The following is a 27,351-nucleotide window of genomic DNA, read 5'->3' as shown; positions in this document are numbered from 1 at the left end:
AAAAGCTTTTAAAGCGTCGCCCATGGCCAATTTTGGGTACGGTAATTTTCTGCGATTTCGCGGGTGCGCGCAATTTTAAAGCTTGACATGTTTGGTGTCTATTTACCCGACGTGACCCGATCTTTTATATTTTACCAAAAAACTGGGTAATAATAAAATGTTTCCTAACATAATGTTAAAAAAACTTTTTTTTCCCCAAATTTTCTGTAATTTTTCCTAATTATAGTAAAAAATAAAAACCCCAGTTGTGATTAAATACCACCAAAATAAAGCTCTATCTGTCCCCAAAAAATGGTATAAAAAAATCATTTCAGTACAGCGCTGCATGACGGAATAAACGTCAGTCAAAGTACCGCAGCGCTGAATACTGAAAAATGGCCTGGCCAGGAAGGGGGTCTAAACACCTGGTCTTGAAGTGCTTAAATCCTGAATCTAGATAGGAGTGAGTAAGGGTGAGAAGATTGGTCAGGTTTTGAACCCCAGCTGTGTCCCTGTACAGAATTTTTCTTCCTATAGTTCAGTTTGGCATAGAGGGCACAATTTCCAAGAGCAATTAGAAAAGAGGAGCCATGTTTTTCATAGTATTTGCTACATATGAAGATTCCGATACAGATTTTTCTTCAATTTTAGAGCCAATCAGCAATTTTTCTGAAAATGCCATCTACACAGGGCAAGGCATGCAGGCAGTCCGCATCCTAGTATGCACTAGATACAAATGGCAACTCTCCGTAAAAGGTGGGCCACATACAGCAAAAGCTGAAACAGCAGGAGTGAGAGAATTACCACATTGGTAAAAAAAGCAAGGGGTAGGCAAACTTCAGCTCTCCAGCTGCAACTACAAGTCCCATGAGGCATTGCAAAACTCTGACATCCACAGGCATGGCTCCCAAAGAGGCATGATGGGATAATGGGATTTAAAGCTTCAACACAGCTGGAGGGCCAGAGTTTGGCCACCCCTGGCATAGAGCAGACAAAGCAATCAAGAATTGCGCCGCTTAGTTTTGGAGCCCGGTAGACCATTGGGCATATGAAAACTGCATTATCATTTAAATTCAAGAGGACCTCTATGGGATGAAATGTGTCAGGGGAGGATAATGGTCTGAGGGGAAGTACAATGCATGCTCATTAAAGTAAACAGAAAGTGATGGGGGGGGGGCGCTATCTGGATTTCCTTCTTACCTGGATCTGTGGTTGACTTTTGCACTGCACGAGAAGTAAACATGCCCCATTTATCCGTGTCAGTGCTCTGAAGCTCACCAGCTGGAAGGGAGGTAGTGGAACCCTGACTAAACCATGATCTGTGGAGAAACAGGACAAGAGACTTCATGAACAAGAATGGTGAAAGCATGTTACTTCAACAATAGCAGTTAGCATTAATACTTCCTTGAAGGAGCTGCTAAGAGCTTTCTTGTTAAAGCAGCCCTAGCATCAGATATCTCTAGGTCAAGTGCATGATGGCTCAGCAATGTGCAAGACTTACAGGTGTTTATCATCTCTCGCAGATCTCCCCAACAGGACTTCTTTGGTCAGGATTCTCTAGGGTCAGAAAACTACTTCCTGAAATAAGATCCCAGCTCAGAAATGACATAAAGCATGTAAATCCTGGGTCAAGAGCACTTCTTGGTTGTGTAAAATGCCTGCCACAGATCTGCCCACTGCTGCTCACCTTGTGACTTGCTACAAATGTTACAGCATTGCAGTCTGAAAATTATACTGTTGCTGTATATTGTGATATGACAAGAATTTACACAGGGTTCCAAACTTACTGAACAGTCCACTTTAGAGGCCTTTCACATGGGCATGCCGATCAGGTCCGCTTGTTAGTTTTTCAGGCGAATCTGATCAGAAGTCCACTGTTGGTCTATGGTCAACCTGATCTAAAATGGACGGACGTCCATTTACAGTTGATTCCGGCGAGGTCTTTGAGGTCCCAAAAAACAAACAGAACAGTTTCATTTTGGCAGACCTGATCATGGCAGATTGGGGTAATCTGATTTAAACAGAGGTCTGTTTACATCCAACTGCTCATAGACCTAACATGGGTCCAGTAATTTCAGTTTTTTTCCCTCTACCACAAGATAAAAAAAAGGAAAAATCTGGATGAACATTGACATCACAACGTTGACATCCGATCCACACTGCTCTCAGCAGTAGATCTGTGCATGGATCCCCAGCTGTTAGGAACTAAAGGCGTCCATGTGGAAAAGGGGCCTTAAGGCATCATAGCAATCTCAAAAACCATTACTACTATACATGTAAACATCACTGCTAGCAGAACACTTGTTAGTGCTCTAAACAACATTTCACCTTGCCTGATGGAAGCAGAGGTGTTCTGTTCACAGCAACCAGCTTGCTTTGAGCGGTCATATGGGTTACATAACAAAAGCATATTTACTACCTGCGCCTTTTCTCATTTTTAGGCTTTGATGAATGAGACTCATTTGTCATGTTAGAGGTTTGCATTACCTGCGCATTTGCTTTGGTGAAGAGCTTGGAGTGCTGCAAGGTGTGGACTGAGCAGATGAACTTTGTCTCTCTTCGCTTGAATCCCCAGTCTGCATCTTTAACTTCTGTCAGGGGGAAAGAGAATCTACCAATTACATGTGACATCCAGACAGTCCAATAAGTCCAGCAGGTAAAACCATGATGTTTAATTAGAAGCTTGTTAACCTTTTAAAATCACTACTGTATGGCAGTGCTCCGAAAGCACACAAACAGCTTCTTAAAAATAGCACAAAGGCAACCTGAGACCTGTTTAGGCTATTAAATGGAAGTCTGCAGACATGTGAAGGGCATGAAGAGAAGTGTTGCCAGCTGGAGCAAGCATTTTATACAATGCTTTAAATATCTGGCTAGTCCAAATTTGAGGTTTTTTTCTGTTTAACGCAGTTTTTTTTTTAAGCACCTGTTCAAACCTGCCAATGAAAACCCTGCATCTATAAAAACAGCTGGACAAACGTCCCGCATTTTATTACACTGCCACTGCGCACCATATCTACTCTTCTAGATATAAAAAGTGATTTGGAGCAACACTATATCCAAATGAACAATCTGCAATACTGGTGTCCCCTGCAGATCACTAGAAGAAAAAAAAATCTGAAATCATGGCGCATTCATTAGACCTTCCCATGCTAACAGACCAGTACAGTGTATGGTGCAGCAAAAAAATAAAATGTACTCCGATCTGCCGGCACCCAAATTATGAAGATTTAAATGTAACCACACAACTATCATTTCAAGATGATGAAAGTCCTTTTTGTAAGGGTGAAGGAATGCACCTTCAGCCTAAGGAAAAGAGGCTCTGCACCATGCTGACATGTTATTGGTAAAGGTTTAGAACAACTGCATCTTATTTGGAGTCTGTATCATCCTAGATTTGGGTGCATGTTCTTCCAAACTACTAGGAAAAGCCTCTGATCCCTTAAAGCAGCAGTATTGTAGACTGAACCACAATTCACAAAACAATGAAGAACGAACTAGACTAGCCCGTGGATCTAAGCAATGAAGTAAACATAGTCTACAAGTACCACTTACAAACAATTTACATGGCTAACGCCTAACCCTGCTTGGTTCGTTCCTACAGTCATACTGTAATCCAGTATCAGTTACAAAACAGAATAAAACAACATGTTCTTTCTTTTAAGAACAGGACATAATGTTATATTAATTGCTATAAGCCACAGAGCAACCAGGTAACTATATTAGGATTCCAGTAAACAGTTCCAAAGGGAGTATAAGAAACTGGCAAATGTTTGTATATTCGTACCATCCTATATCCAGGCTAATAATGGCACCAACCTTCTCTGATTTGTGCACTTTTACACTAAACAATATTTGGAGGTCACCTGTTAACGTTGATTTTCTGGTAAAACGAAGCCAGACATTGAATGGACCCAGTCCATGTCACCAGTCTTGGAGCCCCAAATATTATATGATGACCTTATTTCCAGCACATATACCTTACATCTCATGTACTTAGGCTAGCAGCTGGATCTTTAAGGGTACAATGGGGGGAATTTATCAAAACTGGAGCAGACAAAAATCTTGAGTAGTTGCCTATGGCAACCAATCAACTTCTCTATTCAGTTTGTTCAGCCAGGATTTGAAAGAGAAGCGGATTGGTTGTTATGCACAGCTGCTCCAACTTTTGTCTGCTCCAGTTTTGATAAAATTCCCTTCAATGTATGTACAATGGCCCCACACTGAACTCTATAGTGACAGCAGGCTGTCATCCACAAACATTAAGTAGCTAAACATCACCTCTACATTAAGTTCAGGTCTGCTAAAATGTAGCATGTGCTTAAGTAAAGTATGCATGACAGCCTATGTTCATGCACAAAGGTGAAAAGAGCCTTTCCGAAAGGGGCAATATACATTAGGTTTGTCTCTTAAGACTCAGCTATATGCCCAAATGCATATAGATTGTAAGCCCTCAGAGGCAGGGCCCTCCTCACCATCTTGTCTTGCATTGTGATGTCTTCCTTATATTGTAAAGCGCTGCGCAAACTGTTGGCGCTATATAAATCCTGTAGAATTATAATAATGTATCCAAAGATCAGTATCCCCATACAATACATGGCCATTAGTCCAAATGATAAAAAAGACAGTAAAGGCTGTATAAAGTACTAATAGGTATACAATAAAAGATACAAATATACTGTTTCCAATACTTTCCTGTAGACCCCACACATTCATGCAAGTACAGTACAAGGAAATGCAGAATACATTTGTAGAGATGATGGAAGGATAACAGCAAGCAAAGCATAGCCTACATTTACGTCACAGCACCACTATAAGTAAATACAATAGGGCAAGATGCACAGTCCAAGCAGGAGCATGGAAGGAAATACAAGGGACAGAGGGCAAAGCACAAATCTTACATGCAGGGCCTCCGCCACCCGATGGTATTTGGACTCTTCAGTAGTAAGGCCCTTGTGTGGAGTATAGCCAGCATCCCTGAGACCAGCCCGCTGCTCGAAGCGCTGAATGCTCTCTTGTGTATGTTCTGAAATGGAAGACATTTGCACACACAGCTTTCAAGCGGGTGCCACAGCCATAGACTGAGTGGAGCCTTACTCCTCCATACTCATTCCAGTCATTGCAAATAACACAATACAGGCACAGTAGACACAATGGAAATTAACCTTTCCAACCCAATCCAAGTGCGTCTGGTCAGTCAAAACACTTGCTTTTGCACATCAAATCCTTATGCAGATAGACTTCTCTCATTCATTTCACCATGACCTTTTTTTTAGTGGTGATGTAAACTAACCAGCACAGGTGTAGAGCCGACCACAGACATCGGTGGGCAGTCACCCACATTCTAGGATATCAGGTCAAAATTGTCTGGTGCTGTATCATAACATCTACAGACCTGAGAATCACCACCCAAATGACTACATACATAAGTCTCTGGGTTCATTAACCAAGCAAACCATAGGTAGTGTATGATTGTGCATGCATTTTATTATAATGTACAGCACCAGGAAAATTTGTCTCTGACAATAGAAAGAGCTGGAGCCTTTCCATCACACATTTGCTGGAGACACTAGGACCCCACAGACAATAGGAGACAGGGCTGCTTTGTGCATTGGGATTATTTTATGTAGTCACCTTCAAGGGAAAAAAAAATGCTAATGGGAAGTTTTAAATGGTCACACCTACAAAAGAAGAAGTGTTTAAAGTCACACAAAAAACTCATTTTAAAAATACATTCCTTGTACCAGAACTTACATTTTTTTATCTTATTTGTGTATCACTCGACTGTAGATCCTCAAATCATCTCTGAATTCATGCCGACACTGTCCTTCCTTCTGGAGGGTGACTACTTTGTTCCTCATTTTCCCTGTGTGTTGTAAAAGTAGTCACCACTCCAAGCTCCCTCCTGTGATGGACTACACTCTCATGTTTAGTTTACTCATTTGTAGTGAGATTTTAGTCCATCACAGGAGTGAGCTTGGAGCGGTAACTACTCTACATTTGTTCCCCATGGTCCCTGTGTGTGTTGTAGTCACCCTCCAGAAGGAAGGACAGTGTCAGCACCAATTCAGAGATGATTTGAGGATCTACAGCTGAATGATACACAAATAAGATACATTTTGTATCTTAGGGTACTTGAATGCATTTTTAAGGTTATCTCCTGAGTTTGTTGTTACTTTAACAAGTATAGATTCATCTTATGCTAAACATGTGCGTCAAGGAAAACACTTCACATTTTAGATCTAGTTGAAGAGTGGGAAAGAACTAGAATTCCTGTCAGCTTTTTTACTGCGATTTGGGGCTCCATTTGAGAGACTTCCTTTCACTTCGTGAAAATCTCACACAGCATCACAGATAAATAAAAACATGTGATCTGTAGCCTTCTCCTACACAGCATTTTTCTTGAAGTCTCTGTTGCCTTTAGCCTTGGTTCACACCTAGGCGTTTTTGAGCAGTTGGAAAAGCGCTTTTAAAATGCCCAATACAAGAAAGCCCATGATTTTCAATGGCCCTGGTTCACACCTGAGCAGAAAAACGCCAAACGCCCAAACAGGTACAGAAGCTTCTTTGGGCAGATAAAAGCGCTTTTTTTGCCCCATAGACCATTGGAAATTCCCAAAAATGTGCGACAGAAGCATGTTGCACATTTCCGTGAGCGGTTTTGCACGCATTCAACTGCCCACAATGTTTTATGAGTTGCCAATCAAAACGCGCATACAAAATGTGCACAATGCGCAAATAACCGCATGCTATTAACGTGCAAAAACTGTGCCGCCTAGGTGTGAACCAGGCCTTAGAGCAGGGGTAGCAAACCTCCGGCCCTTCAGCTGTGGTGCAACTACAAATTCCATGAGTCATTGCAAAATTCTCACAGCCTTCTACAGCACAAGTTCATCTGTAAAATCTTCCGAGAAAAAAATACAGCCCAATTCAAATCACAAACAGTTGCATATAATGTGTGTGGCTCAGCCAACTATCGTGCTAAAAAGCTTTGGAATCCCAACACCTAGGATGAGAATTGCTGGATGCCAAAACACAAAAAAACTTGCTTTCAAAACTTTAGTTTCTAAGCACTTGCACTGTGTATCTAGAAAGCAATGCCGAACAGGCAGTGTGCGCTTGCGCACAACGGCCCTTACGGCTGTTATCGTACGGACATGCCACAAACCCGCCGAACATCGTACGATGCTCGGCGGGTTTTCGAACATGTCCGTAAGTTTAAAGTCGTGCGACCTTACAGTAGTAGAGGTCGCACGGCTTCCACACACCTTACGATAATCGTACGATTGCGGGATTTCCCGCGATTATCGTAAGGTGTGTGGGGACCTTTACGGAGACGGACAAAGCCAAACGTGTTTAAAGTTCAGACAAGGTGACAACCCTGACCCTCTCTATTGATACAGTGGAGGAGTGAGAGGATCCACCCTAAGATATGAAGTGGGTTATTTAGAAGGATTACCAGTTGGGGGGAAAAAAAAAAAGAAGGTCACTGCATTTGTTTTAGGGACTGGTAATCTGCAAACGTTTACATTTTTGTTTAGGGTTCAGAAACACATTACGTATCAAAAGGATACTTTGATAAAAGCTCAGCCGACTATCCAGATATGTATGACACAATAGCAGTGACATACAGGGGGGCATTGATCAGAACTGGAGCAGACAGAATCTCATGGCCAACAATCAGCATTTCCCTTCAGTTTGCTCAGGTAAGATTTGAACATGACAGAGAAGCTGATTGGTTGCAGTGCAAATCTGCTCCAGTTATGATCAATTCCCCCCACAGTATCTGGACATACTGCAGCTTTTGTCACTGGATCTCGGGGCAACTGTCAGCAACAGCCGTTATCCGCTTCGAAAGCTGTTCTCAAAAATCAATCCTAGCTAGTTACCGAGCGCCTCCTATGTGTTCTACTTTAGCTATATTCCACAAACTAAAGCACATAAAAAGCGGAGATAGCCTAAAAAAGGTAACGCATATGCAGCCCATTACTACATGGAAGCTCCCAGGTGTTGCCCGTGTTATTGCAGCATGTATGCAGGGGCGAATTTAGGCCTTGTTCACACCAAGCGCGGAGCAGGTGCAGACCGGATCAAAACTGCATTCAATGTACTCCAATGGTATTTTTTGCTCTAGTTCACATCGCAGCGTGCAGTTCCAGAGCATGTAAAAAAACTGCAGCAAGCCCTATTTTACCTGCTCTGGAACACATGCAAACACATCAAAAACACATGCAAATGCCTGGAGCGCACTGAAAGCCAATGCTAAAACTAATTTTTTTTTATTTTTTTTAAAACCAAAAACGACCCGGAACGCATCAAAAACACAGCACAACTCACTGCACTGAGTTTACTTTATCACTTTATTTTTTTTACTTTTTATTTATCTTGTCCTTTACTTTTTTTATAATTATTTTCTTATTTTTTTAATAATTATTTTCTCATTTTTTTACTTTTTAATTACCTTATTTATTTCATATTTTTTTTAAATAAATTTCCGAGTTCACATGTAAACGAAAAATCAGCTGCCTCACTCTACATTTTGTACAAGCAGGACTAAATGTAGAGTGGGCAACTGCCCCACAAGGACACCGCTGCCGCCCCTCTGCGCCCTGCCACCCCGAGGCCGGGCCTCGGTGGCCTTGTGGGGAATCCGGGCCTGCATGTATGTTGGAAATTATATATTATATAATTCAATATATTTCACCTTCCTTTCCAATATCTCCTGCTCTGCCAGCTTCTGAAGCTTTCATAGATTGACGGAATGTTATTATAGCCACTGTTATAGAAACCCGCCCATGCAACCTATGGAATTTAGACCCAGCAACTCCGTGTGTGTAATCATACATACATACATACATACATACATACATACATACATATATATATATATGAGGTTAAACAAGTAAACTCCATAAAAGCAGCAGCTATTCTGGCCCTTTAAAGTAGCAGTAGCTGAGTCAATTTGTCTACTCAGCGCATCCCAGATAACGTTATCAGAATAAAAAGGCAAACATCTGCAAGCCACTGAAATGCATTACAAAAGTAAAACACAGACCATATGTCAAAAGGGAAAAAGATTGAAAGAAAAAAAAAAATGGTATATATAATCGATTATAATCGATTATGTCGATTAGTTGTTGCAGCCCTAGTCTGTGTATGTACACACACATACACTTACTTACATTTATTTTACATATATACATTTGTACTGATCACAGAAGTGCAACAGTGAGGAGAAAGACCCACTGTAAGCAACACCACCACCGCTATAGAACAGCTTATTTAAACAGGACCAGTGGCAGGAAACTAGGGATGCACAGATACCAATATTGTTCCCGATACTGGGCATTTTCCCGAGTAATTGTGAAAATGCCCCGATACTAAAAACCAATACCGGCGCTGCCTTAGGTTCCGCACTTGCTGGGGACCTCGCAGCAGCCTGCTTGGGAACCACGCAGCGCCCGTTTACTTCACTTGCTGCCCCGCACCCTGGAGCAGAGCAGTTGGAGTATGTAGCAATATATTATTCAGCGTTGCTGTATGATGTATTGCTGGTGGTATTATTCTGCATTGCTGTATAATGTATTGCTGGGATTTGTAGTCCTCTATAGCTGGTGGTATTCTGCATTGCTATGTAACGTATTGGTAAGATTTGTTGGCCCTCTACAGCTTGGAGTCCATGGCGGAACAACCAGGGTTGCAGCGGTTGAAGCTGCAACCAGGAGCTGGCGCTCCTCCACTATCCTAAAATCATTAGTCTGTATTGTTCTAGAAAAAATGTAAAAAAAAAAAAAAAAAAAAAAAGAAAATGGCAAAATTGTATCGCCAAGTACTTGAAGAAAAGTATCAGTACTTAGTCTGGAGAAAAAATGGCATCAATACATCCCTATAGGAAACCTTGGCTCTCCAGCTGTGGTGAAACTACAACTGTCAGTCTTACAATACCTCATGGTTCCACAACTTTTGGAGTACCCCTGAACTAGATCTTGCCAATGCCATTGGTCTTTAAAAAGATCAACTCAAACATTACTATTGTCCATATGAGGAAACATGAGACATCCTTACTTGTTAAAAGAGAGTTCATGATGACAGAAGTTGCTTTAGCCTTCACCACAGGTGCCTTTTCAACAGTAGAGGAATGGGGTAGAGCAGGTGGGGGCATACTGTTATCCCCTTCCTCAACCTGCTCAGGACAGAGGAATGCACAGGAAGAGAGAGTGGTAATGACGTTATGAAGGGAAGGGGAAAAATAAAAGAAATGACATGTTAACTGTAAGGCTTCATCTTCACTACAAGAGAATATATAGTTGATGGCAACGTTTAACTACCACTGCGCAAAGATCTCCTCACTGTAGACCTCTGCTCTCATGCTACTACAAAGCCAAGCAAGCCCAGAAGTCTCCCTCTAGCTGAAAGGGCAACACTGATATTACTACAGCAAGGAGATTTTGCCATGTTTGTCCTAGGAGGTATAAAGACCCACTGGAAACCACCCAATATTGTGTCATAGTTTGTGTAGGCAAGTCCACTACCCGCACAAACACTGATCTGTTCTCCCTCTTTTTTTAATCTCTTTTAGACATCATGAGGATGCTGAAAACATTTATTTCAAACCAGTTTCACTGTAAAAGGTCTTTAGGTCATTACACCTTCCCACCCCCAAACTGCGTCTAAGTCCTGGGGGGGCTTGAGAGAGAGAGAGAGAGAGAGAGAGAGAGAGAGAGTGAGAGTGACTACTTTTTATTCCCCAAGGTTCCCGAGTGTTGTAAAGTAGCCACCAATCCAAGCTTGCTCCTTAAAAAAAAGGTAATTGAATGTATTTTTAAGATTTAACTCCTGAGTTAAGCGTCACTTGAAGCCTTGATTAGAGGTGGGTGATTTGAACCAATTACAGTTTTCTTGTATATGGTACAGACATCAGTAACAAGTCCTCTGAAGCCAAGTTCAAAGTTCCGCCCTCCAACTGCCGCCATCATGTAGGGACTGCCACTCTTGCACCAGTATTTTCTTTTAAATGATCATTACTTTAGCATTGCGACTCTTAGTATTTTAATGTTTTGGTGGAAAAAGTAAAAAGGGAGTGGCACAAATTCTCCCTAAACTGTACACGTTCCCAATATAACCAGAACTGTACATCTTCAACCAAAATATCAGATTTGGGAATACAAAAAGTTTACTTATGGAGCTATCATTACAGAAGTCACTACAAAGCTGGCTCTACACAGCATACCTTAGACAGCTTCTGGTATTTACGTTCTGGGATTACAGGTTTTCTCCACAGGCTGTTAGTACACATGTCCGACGGGGGTGGCGTCATTGGTGCCGTATCCTCCAGAGCATCGTCATAACTGAAAGCACGACGGTGCATCCCGATAGGCAGGGACATTTTTCCTAGAAGCCCACTCGAGCCGTGCTCAATGGCTAAGGACAAAGAGCCAACTACTTACTATACAATTCAACTTCAGAAATATTCTTTAGTACACTAAATAGCAAACATCAGTGATAACATTCTTAAAGGTGGAAAATTACCTAAAAAACATGGCCCTAGTCTTCCTACCAATCGTGCAAAACATAAGTGGCAATACTACAGTCAAAGATAGTGGTGCACTGGCACCACCCCCAAATCTGTATGGGGCCCAAGCACATTCCTCCACCATTGGGATCTCCCCATGTGGTCTGTGTTATCAAAGTCATAAGCTACACCGTACAACACATGGAGACTTCCAATGTACCTAACAGGCAACATTACCGCTCCAGAAAATAATGCTGCTGTACAGCTACCCATAGCAGAAAGTACTTCCCTAGTCACTAAGCTGGCCTTACACCTGTAGTTTTTTTTCTCATTCAGCCCTGTAGGCTAGAGGAGAAAAGACATTAGAAGCTAAAATACATGGATGGGGAAATCTTGCCTGCCAGGCAATTCTATTCGGACTGCTGCTGGTCGAAGCAGCAGTTCAAACTGCAGTTGAACTGACTGCAATGGTGTGAATTAGGCACAGGAAAGCATTGTGATGTATTTTAACTGCGCAGTTGAAATAAGCGGACTGCATCACAACTGCATATGGTGTGAACAGGCCCTTAGTGCCAAGAAGGCCAATCACAGCTCACATTTTGGCTAAGTAGGACTCTGCAAGCAGTGTGTGGCCAGCTTTAGTAAAGGTGGCCATACACTTTACAACCACCGCAAGACCTTAGTCTTGCGATGGTTGTAAAGTACTTTTTAAAAAAACATACGATCTGCCCATCTCGGACAGGCAGATCGTACTCTCGATCATCGCAAGCCCGCCCCCCTGAGGGGCAGGCTTCCGATGACCGCAATGCTGAACGGGCAGTGTGCGCACACCAGCCCTTTCTATTCTCCCTAAACTGTACACGTTCCCAATATAACCAGAACTGTACATCTTCAACCAAAATATCAGATTTGGGAATACAAAAAGTTTACTTATGGAGCTATCATTACAGAAGTCACTACAAAGCTGGCTCTACACAGCATACCTTAGACAGCTTCTGGTATTTACGTTCTGGGATTACAGGTTTTCTCCACAGGCTGTTAGTACACATGTCCGACGGGGGTGGCGTCATTGGTGCCGTATCCTCCAGAGCATCGTCATAACTGAAAGCACGACGGTGCATCCCGATAGGCAGGGACATTTTTCCTAGAAGCCCACTCGAGCCGTGCTCAATGGCTAAGGACAAAGAGCCAACTACTTACTATACAATTCAACTTCAGAAATATTCTTTAGTACACTAAATAGCAAACATCAGTGATAACATTCTTAAAGGTGGAAAATTACCTAAAAAACATGGCCCTAGTCTTCCTACCAATCGTGCAAAACATAAGTGGCAATACTACAGTCAAAGATAGTGGTGCACTGGCACCACCCCCAAATCTGTATGGGGCCCAAGCACATTCCTCCACCATTGGGATCTCCCCATGTGGTCTGTGTTATCAAAGTCATAAGCTACACCGTACAACACATGGAGACTTCCAATGTACCTAACAGGCAACATTACCGCTCCAGAAAATAATGCTGCTGTACAGCTACCCATAGCAGAAAGTACTTCCCTAGTCACTAAGCTGGCCTTACACCTGTAGTTTTTTTTCTCATTCAGCCCTGTAGGCTAGAGGAGAAAAGACATTAGAAGCTAAAATACATGGATGGGGAAATCTTGCCTGCCAGGCAATTCTATTCGGACTGCTGCTGGTCGAAGCAGCAGTTCAAACTGCAGTTGAACTGACTGCAATGGTGTGAATTAGGCACAGGAAAGCATTGTGATGTATTTTAACTGCGCAGTTGAAATAAGCGGACTGCATCACAACTGCATATGGTGTGAACAGGCCCTTAGTGCCAAGAAGGCCAATCACAGCTCACATTTTGGCTAAGTAGGACTCTGCAAGCAGTGTGTGGCCAGCTTTAGTAAAGGTGGCCATACACTTTACAACCACCGCAAGACCTTAGTCTTGCGATGGTTGTAAAGTACTTTTTAAAAAAACATACGATCTGCCCATCTCGGACAGGCAGATCGTACTCTCGATCATCGCAAGCCCGCCCCCCTGAGGGGCAGGCTTCCGATGACCGCAATGCTGAACGGGCAGTGTGCGCACACCAGCCCTTTCGGCATTTGTCTCCCGAACACCGTTCAAACCAGCCGAAAATCATACGATTTCCGGCTGGTTTTCTAGTGTGCTCCTTAGACAAAAGACGTGCGACTGTACAGCAGAAACGGTCGCACATCTTCGTTCACACTGCTCGATTCTCGTACGAGAATCGAGCAGTGTATGGGCACCTTAATACAGAGCCACCTTCAATTACTAATAAGTCACTAAATGGTAATAATAACTATCCCAGTCATAAGAAAAAGAAGGAGGGACATGTCTTGTATGACAGCACTAGATGTAGATTGTTGTTTATATTTATCTATAGACTGTTTATCTGCATATGTAATAATCCAGGGCTGGACAATTTTAAGGAGCACTGGCTACCTGGCTCCTGGGATTTGTCCGGCCCCCCGCTAGTACTAAAATATGCTTCAAATATACAGGTCTTATAAAAGCGTGCAGAAACTGCACTGCTCTTACTATACAATTGTACACATGGCAATATTTAGTAAATTGAGCTTTTAACAAATGGCAAATGTTCCAAATAAACCTCCAAAAGGGTTTATAAACTACCGTTTGGGACAGCCAAATATTACTACTGAAGACACTCACAGAACTGTGCATCAGAGGTACCGTAGTCAAGTAACAGATTCATTTTATCGGAGAGTATATTTAAAAGTACAAAGAACTTAAAAGGTATACTTTTTAATAGGTAAAACGTTGCTAAAACGGTTATATCAAAAAGGGCTAGATAGTTTGACTGAATAACTGGCCATGGCCTTCACATGCTAGACTGGAATCTCCTTTCATTGAGGAGAACCTGAAGAAGAGTTCATTTACCAGGTACATCAGGTTGTCTTGATGCCATTATTGGACAGGGATGCTGCCTTTTTCTATGACAGTCCAGAAAATATTCGCCGTTACCTGGTGAAAACAAACATCTGTTTATCACTCCAGCACACTAGGATCCATAAAAACAGAAAAAATATAGCCGATCAATCCCATACAACTGTAGCCACAGGGACATACTGACCGTTTCACTGTTTGGGCTTTTACTGAGTCAATGAGCCATATATGAGCATTTATAAAGCCAACCACTTGTCTGCTGTCACGTTGTTCATCATCTTACCAGTCCACGGTGATCCAGGGATTATGAGTGATGAGAGGAGGGACCACAATAGAACATAGTGCAAGAAAAATGGAAACCCTGAAAAGAGCTCTGAGGTGGTCCATGCAGAGTACCTGAAGATAAAGCAGAGAAAATCAAAAGTAATGAAACACCTACAAAACACACACAAAAATACAACAGTTGAATTTGTTGGAAACATACTAGAACTGCATTCCAGGAATGAATGTTTGTATTTTGCATGTAAACATTATAGAAAGCCTCACATGATACAAGTATTCAGATCAAGAACACAGACTTCATTTTCTGCATGCTACTTGACTCAAAACACAAATGACACAAGAAACAGCAAGGCAAGCAGCGTTTTCACAAGGAGATCAGCACTTGGCAGCCGTACTATTTTGAACACTACAGGTTTCCACTAAGATAACAAAAAAGGGTTGCACAGGCATTGGGACAGGAAACTGCAACGCCTACTAAATTGCTGATGCCTACTAGCTTCTTTAAGGCTGAACTCTGGGCACAAGACAAAGAAAAAACCCTTTGCAGTGGGACTCACAAACGGCAAGGGTTAACTGCTTTTTTTTGTCTAGGGGGACCTGTGTGAAGCAGTTCAGATACCTTGCTCACCAGGTGGTCAAAGCTCTACTCTGGCTTGTGGACTGTCCTCAGCATCCTAATATACACTGAGTGGCCATATTATTATGACCACTCCATCAGTACTTTGTTGGGCCACAAGATGACTCCACGAGATGACTTCGTTGGGCCGCCTCGTGACTCCACGAGATGTTGAAAGGTGATGCGAGGAATCTGACACTGCACTGTTGCCCTTCTGTTGTCTTGTACCAGTCTTGCCACTCTCCGTTCTGCCCTAACATTGACTAGTCGCTGACGGCCACAATTCTCACGTTCAGACCCAGATTTTCGGCTGACAGTCCAGTCTTTAAACACTATAACAACAGCTTCTCTTGAATATTTAACAAATTCTGCTGTTTTGCTGATACTCGCTCCATGGCTCCGAGCGCCAACAATTATCCCACGTTCAAAGGCTGTTACATCGCATTGTTTACCCATATCTTCAGAAAAAAATCACTTCTACTATCGTGGTAAACAACCTGCTTCCCTATTTATAATGGTCTGGTCCTCTAGCAACTTCAGCGCAAAATTATAGCTAATTATAGCTAATTTGCCTACAAACGTCAGGTGGTCATAATAATCTGGCCACTCAGTATATAATGGAGGGTTATGGGGCCTACATTAGACATGTCAATGGGCCTGTGACCGCTGCAGCCGAGAGGGGAAGAGGCTGCGGGAGCCGGTCTTGGAGCCAGGGAGAGCAGAGATCAGGTAATGAACACTGCTTTACACAGGTCCCCTAAACAAAAACAAGCAGTGAACCCTTATGGTGTGGGGGGAGCCCCACTGCAAGGAAATGATTGTTGTTTTCCTGGAAATTGACTTTAAAGCTGGGCATACAGAGTTTTTTTAAGTTAACCGTGTGAAAGCTCTCAATTTGCCTTTCCAAGCTAAGAGTGTTCTTGGGGGGGATCCCTCCAGTTTACTGTATTCCGACAGTAGTGGCTGCGCTGCTGTCAGAATATCCGAAGATTGCAGCCGATTGGCTGCAGTCACTGCGTGGACTAAATTTTTCAGATCATGCTGCTTCAGCAAAAGTCAATTGAAAAAAAAACAACTTTTGTCAAATGGGGGGGAAGGTAAATTCAACCAGTGTATGGCCAGCTTTAGTCTAGAGGTACAGGGATAAGGAGTAATACCTTCCTTACACCTTGCCCAGACAGGCCCCCTTCATCTGTGCACCTGCTACTGTGAAATCTCTTCTAAAAGGTGCCCATACACTGGACGAAATTCAGCCGGTTTTTAATGTACCAGCCAAAATTAAATACAGTGTGTGGGGCTGTCGGCTGGAAAATTTTTGAGTGATCACAGCCAGCAGTCAAAGAGCTGCCGGTTCTGATTCGGTATTGTGACAGGTGCTGGTGGCACCTGTCAGAATACAATGCAAACATCAGCATTCCTCGATCAACATGCTGTTTGTGTTCATGGAGGAACCGCGTCAGTTTTTTTTCGTTCAGCCCGCGGGTTGAACGAGAAAAATATTAATGTGTATGGCAAGCCTAAGGCGCTCCTGGCTGCGGTTGCACACTCACCTTCTCCACATACAAAGCTGAGGTAATAGCTGATGGCACCAAGAGACCACCCATAGCATCCAGCAGAAGAGAAAAGCGACTGAGCCTGCTGGGGGGTAAGACAAGTAATATCTCCCCTTCCTGAACCACCTCAACCCAACGAGTATTTAACCTGTGCAAGGTAATGTCCACTCCAAGGATAGTTTTTGTCTTTTGCACAGAGTTGGGCTCTAAGATTTTTAGATTACGGTCAACCTACACTACCTGGATCTGCAGACTGCCACACTGCACATGTCAAATTCCAAAGTAAAATCCCATTCATATACTGTTACTTTAGTATTGTAGTCCATTGAATAAAATGCATACACAACATAGACACACAATAGTACTGTTCTCAAATTCTGTGTATTGCTTTCATAAATTGTGCAGTCTAAGCATTGAAGCGCACTCTCATAGGAGTCAGTGTATTAGTATTATAATACAGGATTTATATAGCGCCAACAGTTTGCACAGCGCTTTACAATATAAGGAAGACAATACAAGATGGTAAGGAGTGTATGTCTTGAATGTATGTGTTTCTACATGCAATTATCTGAATAAGGCCAAGTGGGGGGAGGTGGGGGGGTGCGTGTGACATCAGCAAGGCTGCATTATTGTTGTCAGTGGACTATCTGATCAAGAAAAACAAACCATAGTAAATTGGATGAACTGTGTAACGTCTCAGGGTTTACTTCAGCATACACTATTCAAATAACTAATTGTCAATGCTGACACACTGGAATAACTATAAACAAAAGTGTTGGGCTTGCCAGTCACCAGTATCGGCCATATTATGAGTGATGCTGCAAATTCAGCAAGGATGGGTTGTGAAAGCATTGCATAATACGCTGCCAAGAGCCAGGACAGGGCTGCTCTCTTTTCAGTGTCCTTATGCTGAAAGAAAGCATTCCAGTCAAAACAAGTGCCAGAGTCCCTACAAGAAAGAATAGAAAAAGGAACTTCAGACTGGAAAACGCCAGATTTCACTTAAAAAAAAAAAAAAAAAGAAAACCATAAGAGCATGTGTATTTTTTAAAATTAAAATTAGTTTTCACAATAACATATTTATTTAGCTACAATGGAGAAGAATCTATAACAGCGGTTCTCAACCTGTGGGTCACGACCCTGTCGGGGGTCGAATTACGATTTGCCAGAGGGCGCCCGGGAGTCTCCAGCTATTAAAAAGGAGAACTATGAGGTGAGTGCTTTCCACTCACCTCATAGTTCTAGCCGACCTGTGACAATGACACTGTCACAGGACGGCTCAGTAGATCGGGAGGTGAGCGAAAAAATACCGGGTTCGCTCACCTCTCGATCCTGTCACAGCTCTCTGCCGTGACAGGGGAGGGGCTGGATTCCCCCCTCCTATCCGCCAGCGCTGACTGATGTCGCTGCAGCAGCCGCGTCATCCCTAAATTTTACCGTGGGAAGGGGGTCACCACAACTTGGCAAATGTTACCAAGGGGTCCCAGCCCTAGAAAGGTTGAGAACCACTGATCTATAATATAGATTAGCTATAACTGATTAGCGTTTCTGGGACTTAAACTGGTTCGCAGATGTGTTTGTGATGGTCTTCACATGACTGCGGCGTACTAAAAGCAGCTCAGTTTGCGATACAATGTACACTAATGCGATCTGATACGTAGACTACAGCCAAAGTGGTTAAAGAAGAACTCTGGGCACATTTTATTAACCCTTGCAGTGGGGCTAGTCAGGGTTAACTGCTGTTTTTTGCCTAAGGTAATAAAAAATTATACCCAATTCTCGGAGTCAGCTGACTCTTAAGGTGCCCATACAACTTGCCATCGTCCAATGAACGTAATAATCGGCTAACTAATCGATTTTGAAAATAATCGTTAGCTGCAGCTCTAAATTGATGGAACGTGCACAACCACAATTACTGTATAACTGGCCGAAAATTGTCTTTCAGGCGGACTAGAAAACTGCACATGTGCAAACAAAAAATCTGTTCTGTCGATCGACGAAATTTGGCTGATGAACAATAATCGCGACGTGAACTACATTGGTCTGTGCATAATGGGCTATTTAAATGAAAATTGAACAAGGGTGAGATGTCGGGACAAAAAAAAAAAAGTTGTACAATGGTTGTAAAGTGTATGGCCACCTTTAGATAGGTTCTGCTCCCCCTCTGTAGCGGTTTAAGGTCTCGTAAGTCATCGTGTTCTATACACAGTGTATAGGACATGAGGACGCAGAGGGACATACCGTTGCTGCAGCAGAGGAGGCTGGAGGAAGCACTGCAGGAACCGGAGTTCTTCATTAGGCAGTTCCCGATGTTAGGATGTTCCATGTCATCATGGAAAACGTGGGCTTTAAAGACATTAAGGCCCCATTCACACATGAACCAGCCTGCACGTACAGCTCCGTGCGGAGCCGTACCAAGTAGCTGCCGAGAAGGACAGGTGCTGCGTGTGATTAGTACGCAGCCCTCGTCCTTCTCTATGGGGCAACGCGGCCGTACGTTCCACTACGCTGGCCCGCCCTGCACGTCTGGAGGGGTGCGTGTGAGCGTGTTCATACACCACCGGAATGGATCCTGTAAACGTCCCGGCCAGAAAACCCACACCCCTACAGGCCTGCAGTTGAGGTGAGCGTACGGTCACTTTGCCCCATAGAGGATGGGGGCTGCGTACTAATCACACGCAGCACCTGTCCTTCACGGGAGCTGCTGGAGTACGGCCCCGCACACAGCACGGAGCTGTACGTGCGGGACGATTCGTGTGTGAATGGGGCCTAAGACAACATGGAACGTCCTAACTTTTAAACCCTTCCATGCTTTTCACACACAAATGTGCTGACACTGTCCTTCCTTCTGGGCGGTGGCTACTTTTGTTCCCCATGGTCCCTGTGTGTGTTGTAAAGTAGCCACCACTCCAAGCTCACTCCTGCGATGGACTACAATCTCACGCTTAGTTTACTAATTGGTATTGAGATTGTGCTTGACACGCTTGAACACGCAGGTACAAAAGGCATGTTCCGTGGACACATTTGGGGTGCCATTAACAAGTAACGGCACCACAAGCGTGTCATATGTTTTTAAAACGTTGCATTCATGCAACGCCGAGTGAACGGAGCCTATAGTTAGCCATTGCTAGGTATCGGAGCATTTGGGTGAGTACGAGTACTCACCCAAATACTCGGCATCGGTGCATCCCTAGTTAGCCATATACAGTTCAAATTTCAGGGGAAAAAAAAAAACTGACAAAATTTGTAGAGCTGCAACAACTAATCGATATCAACGATTCTCATTATCGATTCTGCTTCCAGACTCCTACAGTCATTGTCCAGTGGTGAGGAGAGCGCCAACCCCCCCACCGCATCAGCTCTGCTCCCACCATGCTCCTCCCCACTGGGAGCCTGCTGCAGTCTGTGTCCCCTTCGATCCCTGTCTGTAGCAGCAGAGGCAGCAGGGATCGGGGGAGACCCAGACCGCTGCAGCCGGTGCCCAGCGGGGAGGAGAAACTTCTGTCAGCCGCTGTGACTCTACAAACAGCTGTGACTTTCCGATCAAAGAAATAATCAATTATGAAGACGATTGTTAGTTGCAGCTCTAAAAATATGAGCCGTAGGTGGTCCCGCCAGCATAACAAACCAACTAGACAAAATCAAAACAGCCTGTGCTCGTCTCTTATATAATAAAATGCCCACCTGGTCACACACACTAAACAGATGGATTGCACATTCTCCTTTAGGCTTCATTCACGCTGTCCACTTGCGGTTTTATGCAAAGATCTGTCAGATTAGGTGCTGTGTTTACAAACATGACACACATGCATTTAGATGCATCTGTCCTTTGAAGTAGCCAATGAGATTAGAGCAAATAAATGCATCTAAATGCATTTTGGTGCATTTAGAAGTTCAAATCTATTCCTGGGCGCACCTGACTTCTATTTTTCTTAAATGCAGCTAAAAGCATCTAAAACACAAGGTGTGAATGGATTCATTGGAAATCATTAGACACATATACATGCATTTAGAATACCATTTTATTCCATGCCTGATGAAGGGACCCTGAGTGGCCCCGAAACGTGGAAAATTGACAAGATGTATGTGCATCAATACAATGATCACTGCTTGAAGATTGAACCATGGGGTGCTGGTGACATACTTTATTAGAACACCATTTTAAAAATGAATATAAACTCATCTAATCACAGCTAGTGTGAATGTAGCCTTAGATTTACTAAAACTAGGTCATATGAACACAAACCTTAGCAATCCATATGGTAGGTATCACATCATACATACCCTTGTACTACATGGTTGATGATGAATGTAAAGGGGATTCTACAATCAGATTGCATAGTGTATGGTCAGCTCCAAATGGTCTGTACAGCAAGACTAATGCACTAGAAAGCACTGAGTACTGGCCCACATGCTGGGACACTGACACACAACAACAATGATGCTCAGGTACACAGGTCAGGAAGAGATGATGTGATACTGATGAAGACATCACTGTGGATGCTTCACGGGGAAGGCTACAGCGGCAACAGCACCGCACACCGGAGTGCATCTACACTGATGGCCGGTAACAGAGACACCCCACCCCAAAAAAAAAACACAGTCCCCCCTGAAGCAGAGGGGCGCTACCCCTCCTCCACAACATACCCCAGCGTCGGCTCTCACCTGGTGTCCTCCCGGTGCTCTACAGCTCGTACACTACAATCCGCCTATAGCTCGCATCTCCCGTAACATACGATTCACACAAAGACTGCTAATACCCAGGCCGGGAAGAGAAGCCATTATCAACTTCAGAATGGCGACCGGAAATAAACCGCACCGCGCCTGCGCCACCTTTCAGGCGGGGCTTGAAGGACCATATGACATGTGGGTGACCTTACAGTACCGATTGTGTTTAGTGATCCAACATCCGCCATCTTTGTTGTGGGTAAGAGAGTTTGCCCGTGCGCAGATTACGTCTAGCCATCCACACGTGTACTCTGGGGGACCAATCCCTCGCACGTCACCTTATCCAATAGGGTGCGATGTTTATTGTTTCCTAGCAACTTAGTGTATGTTCTTTAGTGGTGCTGTAGCTGGTACTCCAGGGACATCATGGACCCCTCCAGCTGCCCTCTAGAAGTCAGGTAAATCATAATGATCGCAGAGCTCCTATGGAAATATGTATTTGACTGAAAAACAGTTTTCCTGCCAATGTCTGCTATTTTACACATAATTCCAGAACTCCGAGCAGTCCCTCTTCTGGTGGATGCGAGCGGGTCTGGCAGCGGCAAGTGTGAGGTGGGGAGGAGGTGCGGCGCACAGCGTGTGGAGCTGTGAACAGGGCCAACTGATCGGAAGCCGATTAATCGATTATTGAAAAAGTTGACAACTTTTCCAATAATCGATTATAATCGATTATGTCGATTAGTTGTTGCAGCCCTAAATAATAATAATAATAGTTGTATTATATTGTGCTAAATTTGTAATCAAACCTTGAGTCCCCTATCACACCTTTCGTAAATGCGTGCAAAACTCGGGAGAAATTGCGCGCTTTCACCCATGTTCATGTAACATGTAAAAAATCGGAATGCACTTGCGGTGCCATTGCTTGTTAAGGGCCCCCCCAAACGTGGACGAGCAAACATGCTTTTTTCTGCACATTCAAGCGCGTGGGAAATAAATTGAGGACGCATGAAGTAGATTTTGCTACATGAGCTATTTTTTCTGCATTTGTCGCTTGTGCGGCACCCATTGAAATCAGTGGTGACAACACAGGTCTCTGGAACGCGATGGTGTGAATGGGGACTAAAGGCTGTGACACGCTGCACGTGAAGCAGAGCAGAGTGGTGGTGCGTCATGTCAATTTCACTCAGCTTGCGAGTGCAGCGTGCCCAGATGAAACATTTCATCTTCAGCCAATCGTCTTGTGCGTATAAATCCGCACTTAACCCTTGCAGAGTAGGGGCAGCCCCACTGCAAAGATTAAGAAAATGTTTACCTGGAATTGTTCTTTAAATACAACTTCAACTAAAAGTACATGAACTGTTAAAGTCATTGCATATACAAAAATAAATGTAGAGTCATTTATAAATATAAAGACCTGATGTAATCTTGTGATCTGGTTTGAAATCTTAAGAACCAACAGGAGCCACCGAATGTATAATATTTACAGTATTTCAAACGATCCGCTGTGGTGCGATCGCAAAAATTACAGCATGCATGATTTTATGTAATCACACCGCACTAGAACACAGGGCGTTGCTGTACCACACGTTGCGATGCGGGTGATCTCACTGTGGGCGGGAGGCGTATCTGCGGTGTCATTGACATGCATGGCCCTCCCACACCAGTACGCAGGGAGCCTTTGTTTATGCGATCCAGTGTGTTCATGGCACGGAACCATGCCCTGAACACACTGGATAGTGTGTCCCTTAGAGGGGTGTGGCCCAACAGGCCCTTAGAGGGGTGACATTCATTGTTACTAAATATAGTTCTACTTTATTCCTTAAAACGTCTTTGGTATAGTATGTCTAGATTTAACCCTACATTATCCAAATCCAATACCTTACTATAGCACATTGCGCAGGACTTTGTTCTTTGTTTATGTGCAATGGCTTCTAGGATTTCTGTTGGTCTGACCTAAACTGGCCAGGAATTTGTTAAAAAAATGTTTCCTGAATGTTTGTTCGATTTTCTAATAATTGTTGGGGATCAAATTGATGTTCCTTTGCAAATGCAATCATGAAAAGAAAAAAAATCGAAAAAGAGCAGAATAGAACATTTTTCATGAATGAACACTAATCTAAAATCAGTGAATGTGGTTTTCATTCAGGAAACTCAATTCATTGCAAAATGGAATATTAAAATCAAATGAAATCTCCAACATCATTTATCAGGCCTCTGATGGCATTATCTGTTGTTCTGACGAGAGTTTTCCTGTGAACGTCCATATGAAATTCCGCCAGTGGCTAGCTCTACTGTATGACCCTCTGCAGCAAGACATTGCACCCGCTGACTGCTACATCACTACCCCCAGTGTGCTATACCACGAATACAAAACATATGCAGATAATTCCCTAGCAGCAAGTAATAGATCATATGCGACTTCTCTTGAATATTGCATTTGGGTAGGTATAAGCAGAGTCAACTCTGCAAAATGATAGATTTCACTGCCAATAACGTTTTCACTGCAGTTTTGCTTACTGAACTGCTTAAAGGAGAACTATGAGGTGAGTGCTTTTCACTCACCTCATAGTTCTAGCCGACCTGTGACAATGAGACTGTCACAGGTCGGCTCAGTAGATCGGGAGGTGAGGGAACACATACTGGCGTTCGCTCACTTCTCGATCCTGTCACGGCTCTCTGCCGGGACAGGGGAGGGGCTTGATTCCCCCCTCCCCGATCCGCCAGCGCTGACGGGCAGAACGGACGGGGAGGGGGCGGGTACAACTGGCTCTGCCTCTAGATAGGCAGAGCCAGCTGTCAGTAATGCAACTGGGCGGATCCAGACATAATTGTCGGGATCCGCTTCAGCTGCTGCGTCTTAGTATACCGCGAGCAGCAGCTCGCAGTATACTGCGGCGTCTCAGTATACCGTGAGGTTAATAACATAGGTTTGGATACACGTCTTTGGGTGTATTTGATATATGTAGTTTATTCATTTACAGGGTTAGGGTCAGGGTAGCTGAGCTATGTTGTCCTAGATTGTTCACTTCTCCTGCCTTCTCCAAACTCTTCACTTATTTGTAAATAGCTCTGTTAGTGTTTTTAGTATTTGTAATTTTGTTTCTCTGTTTGGTCATTATTTTTATTTAATTGACCCAATTCTTATTCTTAATTACTTAATTCATTTTTTTTTCCTGACTGCAGCAGCTGCCAACACACACAACCCCCCCCCCAGCAGATAGCACGGGAAGCAGTAGCTTCTTTGCTATCTGACATCATTCCTGGGGGGGGGAGGTTAGGGGGGGGGGGGGGGGCAGAGGGCACCTCCCTGAAATGAGAAGGGCACCTCCCTGAAATTACTTTTTTCAGGTTGGGTCCATGGTAGTAGAAAAGGGCTTCCTCAGGAGCCGTTTAAAATTCTTTGCTCCCTTAAAAACCAATATAAGAGATTTCTCCATCTACACTAAACTGTGTGGATGGAGAAATCTCCCACTGGCCAAACTTACTTCAGTATCTTGCTAGTCGGCCCCCACTGGCTCTCAAAATACCTGAACAATGCCTGCATCCAATCAGATTGTTCAGGTATTTTGACAGCCAAAAATCTATAGAAAATCTATAGGTGTAGGGACAGCTTTATTTCGCCTTGCCCATTGACTCGAATGCATTTCTCCAAAATGTTACAATTATGCAACAACATTACAATTTTCAACCAAAGTTTGGGCAAATGAAAACTCTCAAATTTGCTCATCCATAGTAGTCTCAATTATGCCACCTTAATGCAGGATATTATATTATTTTCTTTGATTCCCATGGATGGGATTATTATTAAGCAACTCTCCCAGTAATACTGTACAGTCACAGACCTCCTAAACTGGCCATACACTTGGCGAATTTCGGCTGAGTGCTGCTGACTTGGGCAAAATTCGACCTGTGTGGCCCAGTTAGCACCCCTCCGTTTGCAGCCAATCGACTGCAGCCAATCAGCTGCAGTCGATGTTCAAGTATAATGACAGCGGGATCCCTGTCAGAATACAAAAGCCCCACACAGGGGGGTTCCTAGACTTTTTGCCACCTGAGCAGGCCAGGGAGTGGTGCACACTATAAGGGAGGTGGGCCTCTGCATCATCTGGCAGTCAGTGATGACTCTGGTTGCCAGGAGCTGAGTGGGATGCCGGCCACAGCGTCCCAGGTTGCTAAGAATTGGGAGGTGAGATGTGTACGGCCCTTACACTTCTCCCCGCCCGACTCAGACTCAGGCTGCCTCATTATAGGAACGGCCCGGCCTCCACAGAGCTACACAAGAAAAAATAATCAGTGTATAGAAAGCTTTATAGTTGTCATTTTACTACTGTTGAATCTCCTTGCTTCATCTGGCCAAGCCACTTACATCTGTTCTTACTTTATTTAGAAACTATTGATTACTGCTGGGAAAATGTTCGGTAGGACCAGACTGACTTTTACTATAATATTTCTATTACAGATGGGTGCAAGGGATCAATCAAAAACATGTCACCTTTGTTAATCGTAATACAGTGTGCCATCCATGTGGAAACTTTATTATTTTTACCGACATAGAAACAAGAAGACAGACTTTGCTGCAATGTCCAACAGGGAGTATTGGAGCGTTTGCTGTTAATATGCAGAGTGAAGTCGTAGCATTTGCTGACCAGAAACTTCAACCAAGCATTTATGTATATACTTTCCCAGGACTTGTCAACAGAGCAGAACTGAAAGGTATGTTGAAAGCTGATAAAAAGTCTAACTAAACCGGAAAGACTTCCGGTTTAGTTAGAACTAAGAGGTTTGGCCGAGAAGGCAGTACTGCACGTGGGCCACCTGCGGCATTTCCATATACACATAGTACACAGCAATAAAGTATTAAAATGAGTTAGGGTCAGACTAATCCAGCACTTGATTAATCTTAGTGCCCCACTCAATATGGCCGAAAGCGGCAGCCATATTGAGTAGGGCAACTGAGATTAATAAGGTGCTGGATTACTGTGAGCCTAGTTAATTTTAATACTTTATTGCTCTATACAATTTGTAAAGGGAAATTCTGCAGGTGGCCAAACCTCTTAGTTCTAACTAAACGGGAAGTCAGATGGTTGGAGAACTCGAGGAGTTGGAACTTTTGATAGAACACCAGGCTTATCTAAGTTTGTTTATTGTTCCCTGTACAAGGAGCAGTCTCCCCCCTTCTCCTTACACTGAACACGGAACACGGAAATAAATGAGTGCTGGTGATCTCCATCTTCCCCCCAGGTAAACACACACCTTCCATCCCAGCACCGATCTGATACAGCACCATTCCAGCCTTGTGGGTACAGGGCAGATCGAGGGACCTAATCATACAGCGCGCCAGACAATCCAAGGGCCGAACGATGGAGCAGTAGCCAATCGAAAAGCAGCTCAAGACAGGCTCTGCCCAGCCGCCATTGACATGCTATCAGGCTCTGTTGTGTTAAAGCGGCAGCGGCATGGTCTGGTGGGCCCAGGCAGGAAACATGCTGCGTGCAGCCTGTAAAACGGCGAAAGGGAACAGGGGTTGGTGACGGGCCCCCTCCTGGTCGCGTGCCCGAATTGTCAGTCCGCCACTGGTCACGGACCTAGAACAAACGTGTGGTAACATAAAAATTACCCCATACTCGCTGCTACACGCATACTGCGGTTGATTTACCAAAGGCAGATAGACTGTTTACTTTGCAAGGACCTTTCACCGTGCAGGGAAACATTCTCTTAGCTTAGTGAATGAGGTAAAAATCCACTTTGCAAAGAATACCCACATGCAAGGAATATAAAAAAAATATATATACATATATATTTATATA

At 43.6% G+C, this 27,351-nt stretch overlaps 2 protein-coding genes across 4 annotated transcripts in view; one reads left to right on the top strand and one right to left on the bottom strand.

The window, feature by feature from the left end:
- Positions 1-21,713, bottom strand: part of KIAA1191 (KIAA1191 ortholog) — a 24,391-nt gene extending 2,678 nt beyond the window's left edge. Inside the window, exons 1-8 of one of the 3 annotated variants that reach the window (XM_018552412.1) lie at positions 21,542-21,713; positions 14,613-14,821; positions 14,420-14,503; positions 12,475-12,665; positions 10,045-10,162; positions 4,881-5,005; positions 2,467-2,570; positions 1,180-1,298 (exon numbers count right to left, since the gene is read on the bottom strand). In XM_018552412.1, coding sequence (XP_018407914.1) covers positions 1,180-1,298; positions 2,467-2,570; positions 4,881-5,005; positions 10,045-10,162; positions 12,475-12,665; positions 14,420-14,447 — 685 coding nt within the window. In that variant the 5' untranslated portion in view covers positions 14,448-14,503; positions 14,613-14,821; positions 21,542-21,713. Of the gene's footprint in view, positions 1-1,179; positions 1,299-2,466; positions 2,571-4,880; positions 5,006-10,044; positions 10,163-11,209; positions 11,428-12,474; positions 12,666-14,419; positions 14,504-14,612; positions 14,822-21,539 lie in introns of those variants that run through there. The other 2 variants (XM_018552414.1, XM_018552413.1) reach the window with 2 other exon arrangements.
- Positions 21,714-21,959: 246 nt separating this feature from the next.
- CFAP43 (cilia and flagella associated protein 43) overlaps positions 21,960-27,351 on the top strand; it is a 75,039-nt gene continuing 69,647 nt past the window's right edge. Inside the window, exons 1-2 of the mRNA XM_018552402.1 lie at positions 21,960-22,002; positions 26,004-26,257. Coding sequence (XP_018407904.1) covers positions 21,971-22,002; positions 26,004-26,257 — 286 coding nt within the window. The 5' untranslated portion in view covers positions 21,960-21,970. The remainder of the gene's footprint in view (positions 22,003-26,003; positions 26,258-27,351) is intronic.

This window comes from Nanorana parkeri, unplaced genomic scaffold, assembly GCF_000935625.1.
Source record: "Nanorana parkeri isolate BGI_ZX_2015 unplaced genomic scaffold, ASM93562v1 scaffold87, whole genome shotgun sequence".
NCBI lineage: Eukaryota > Metazoa > Chordata > Amphibia > Anura > Dicroglossidae > Nanorana > Nanorana parkeri.
Note: the sequence above shows the minus strand (reverse complement) of the source record. Positions and strands in the feature narration are given on the sequence as shown.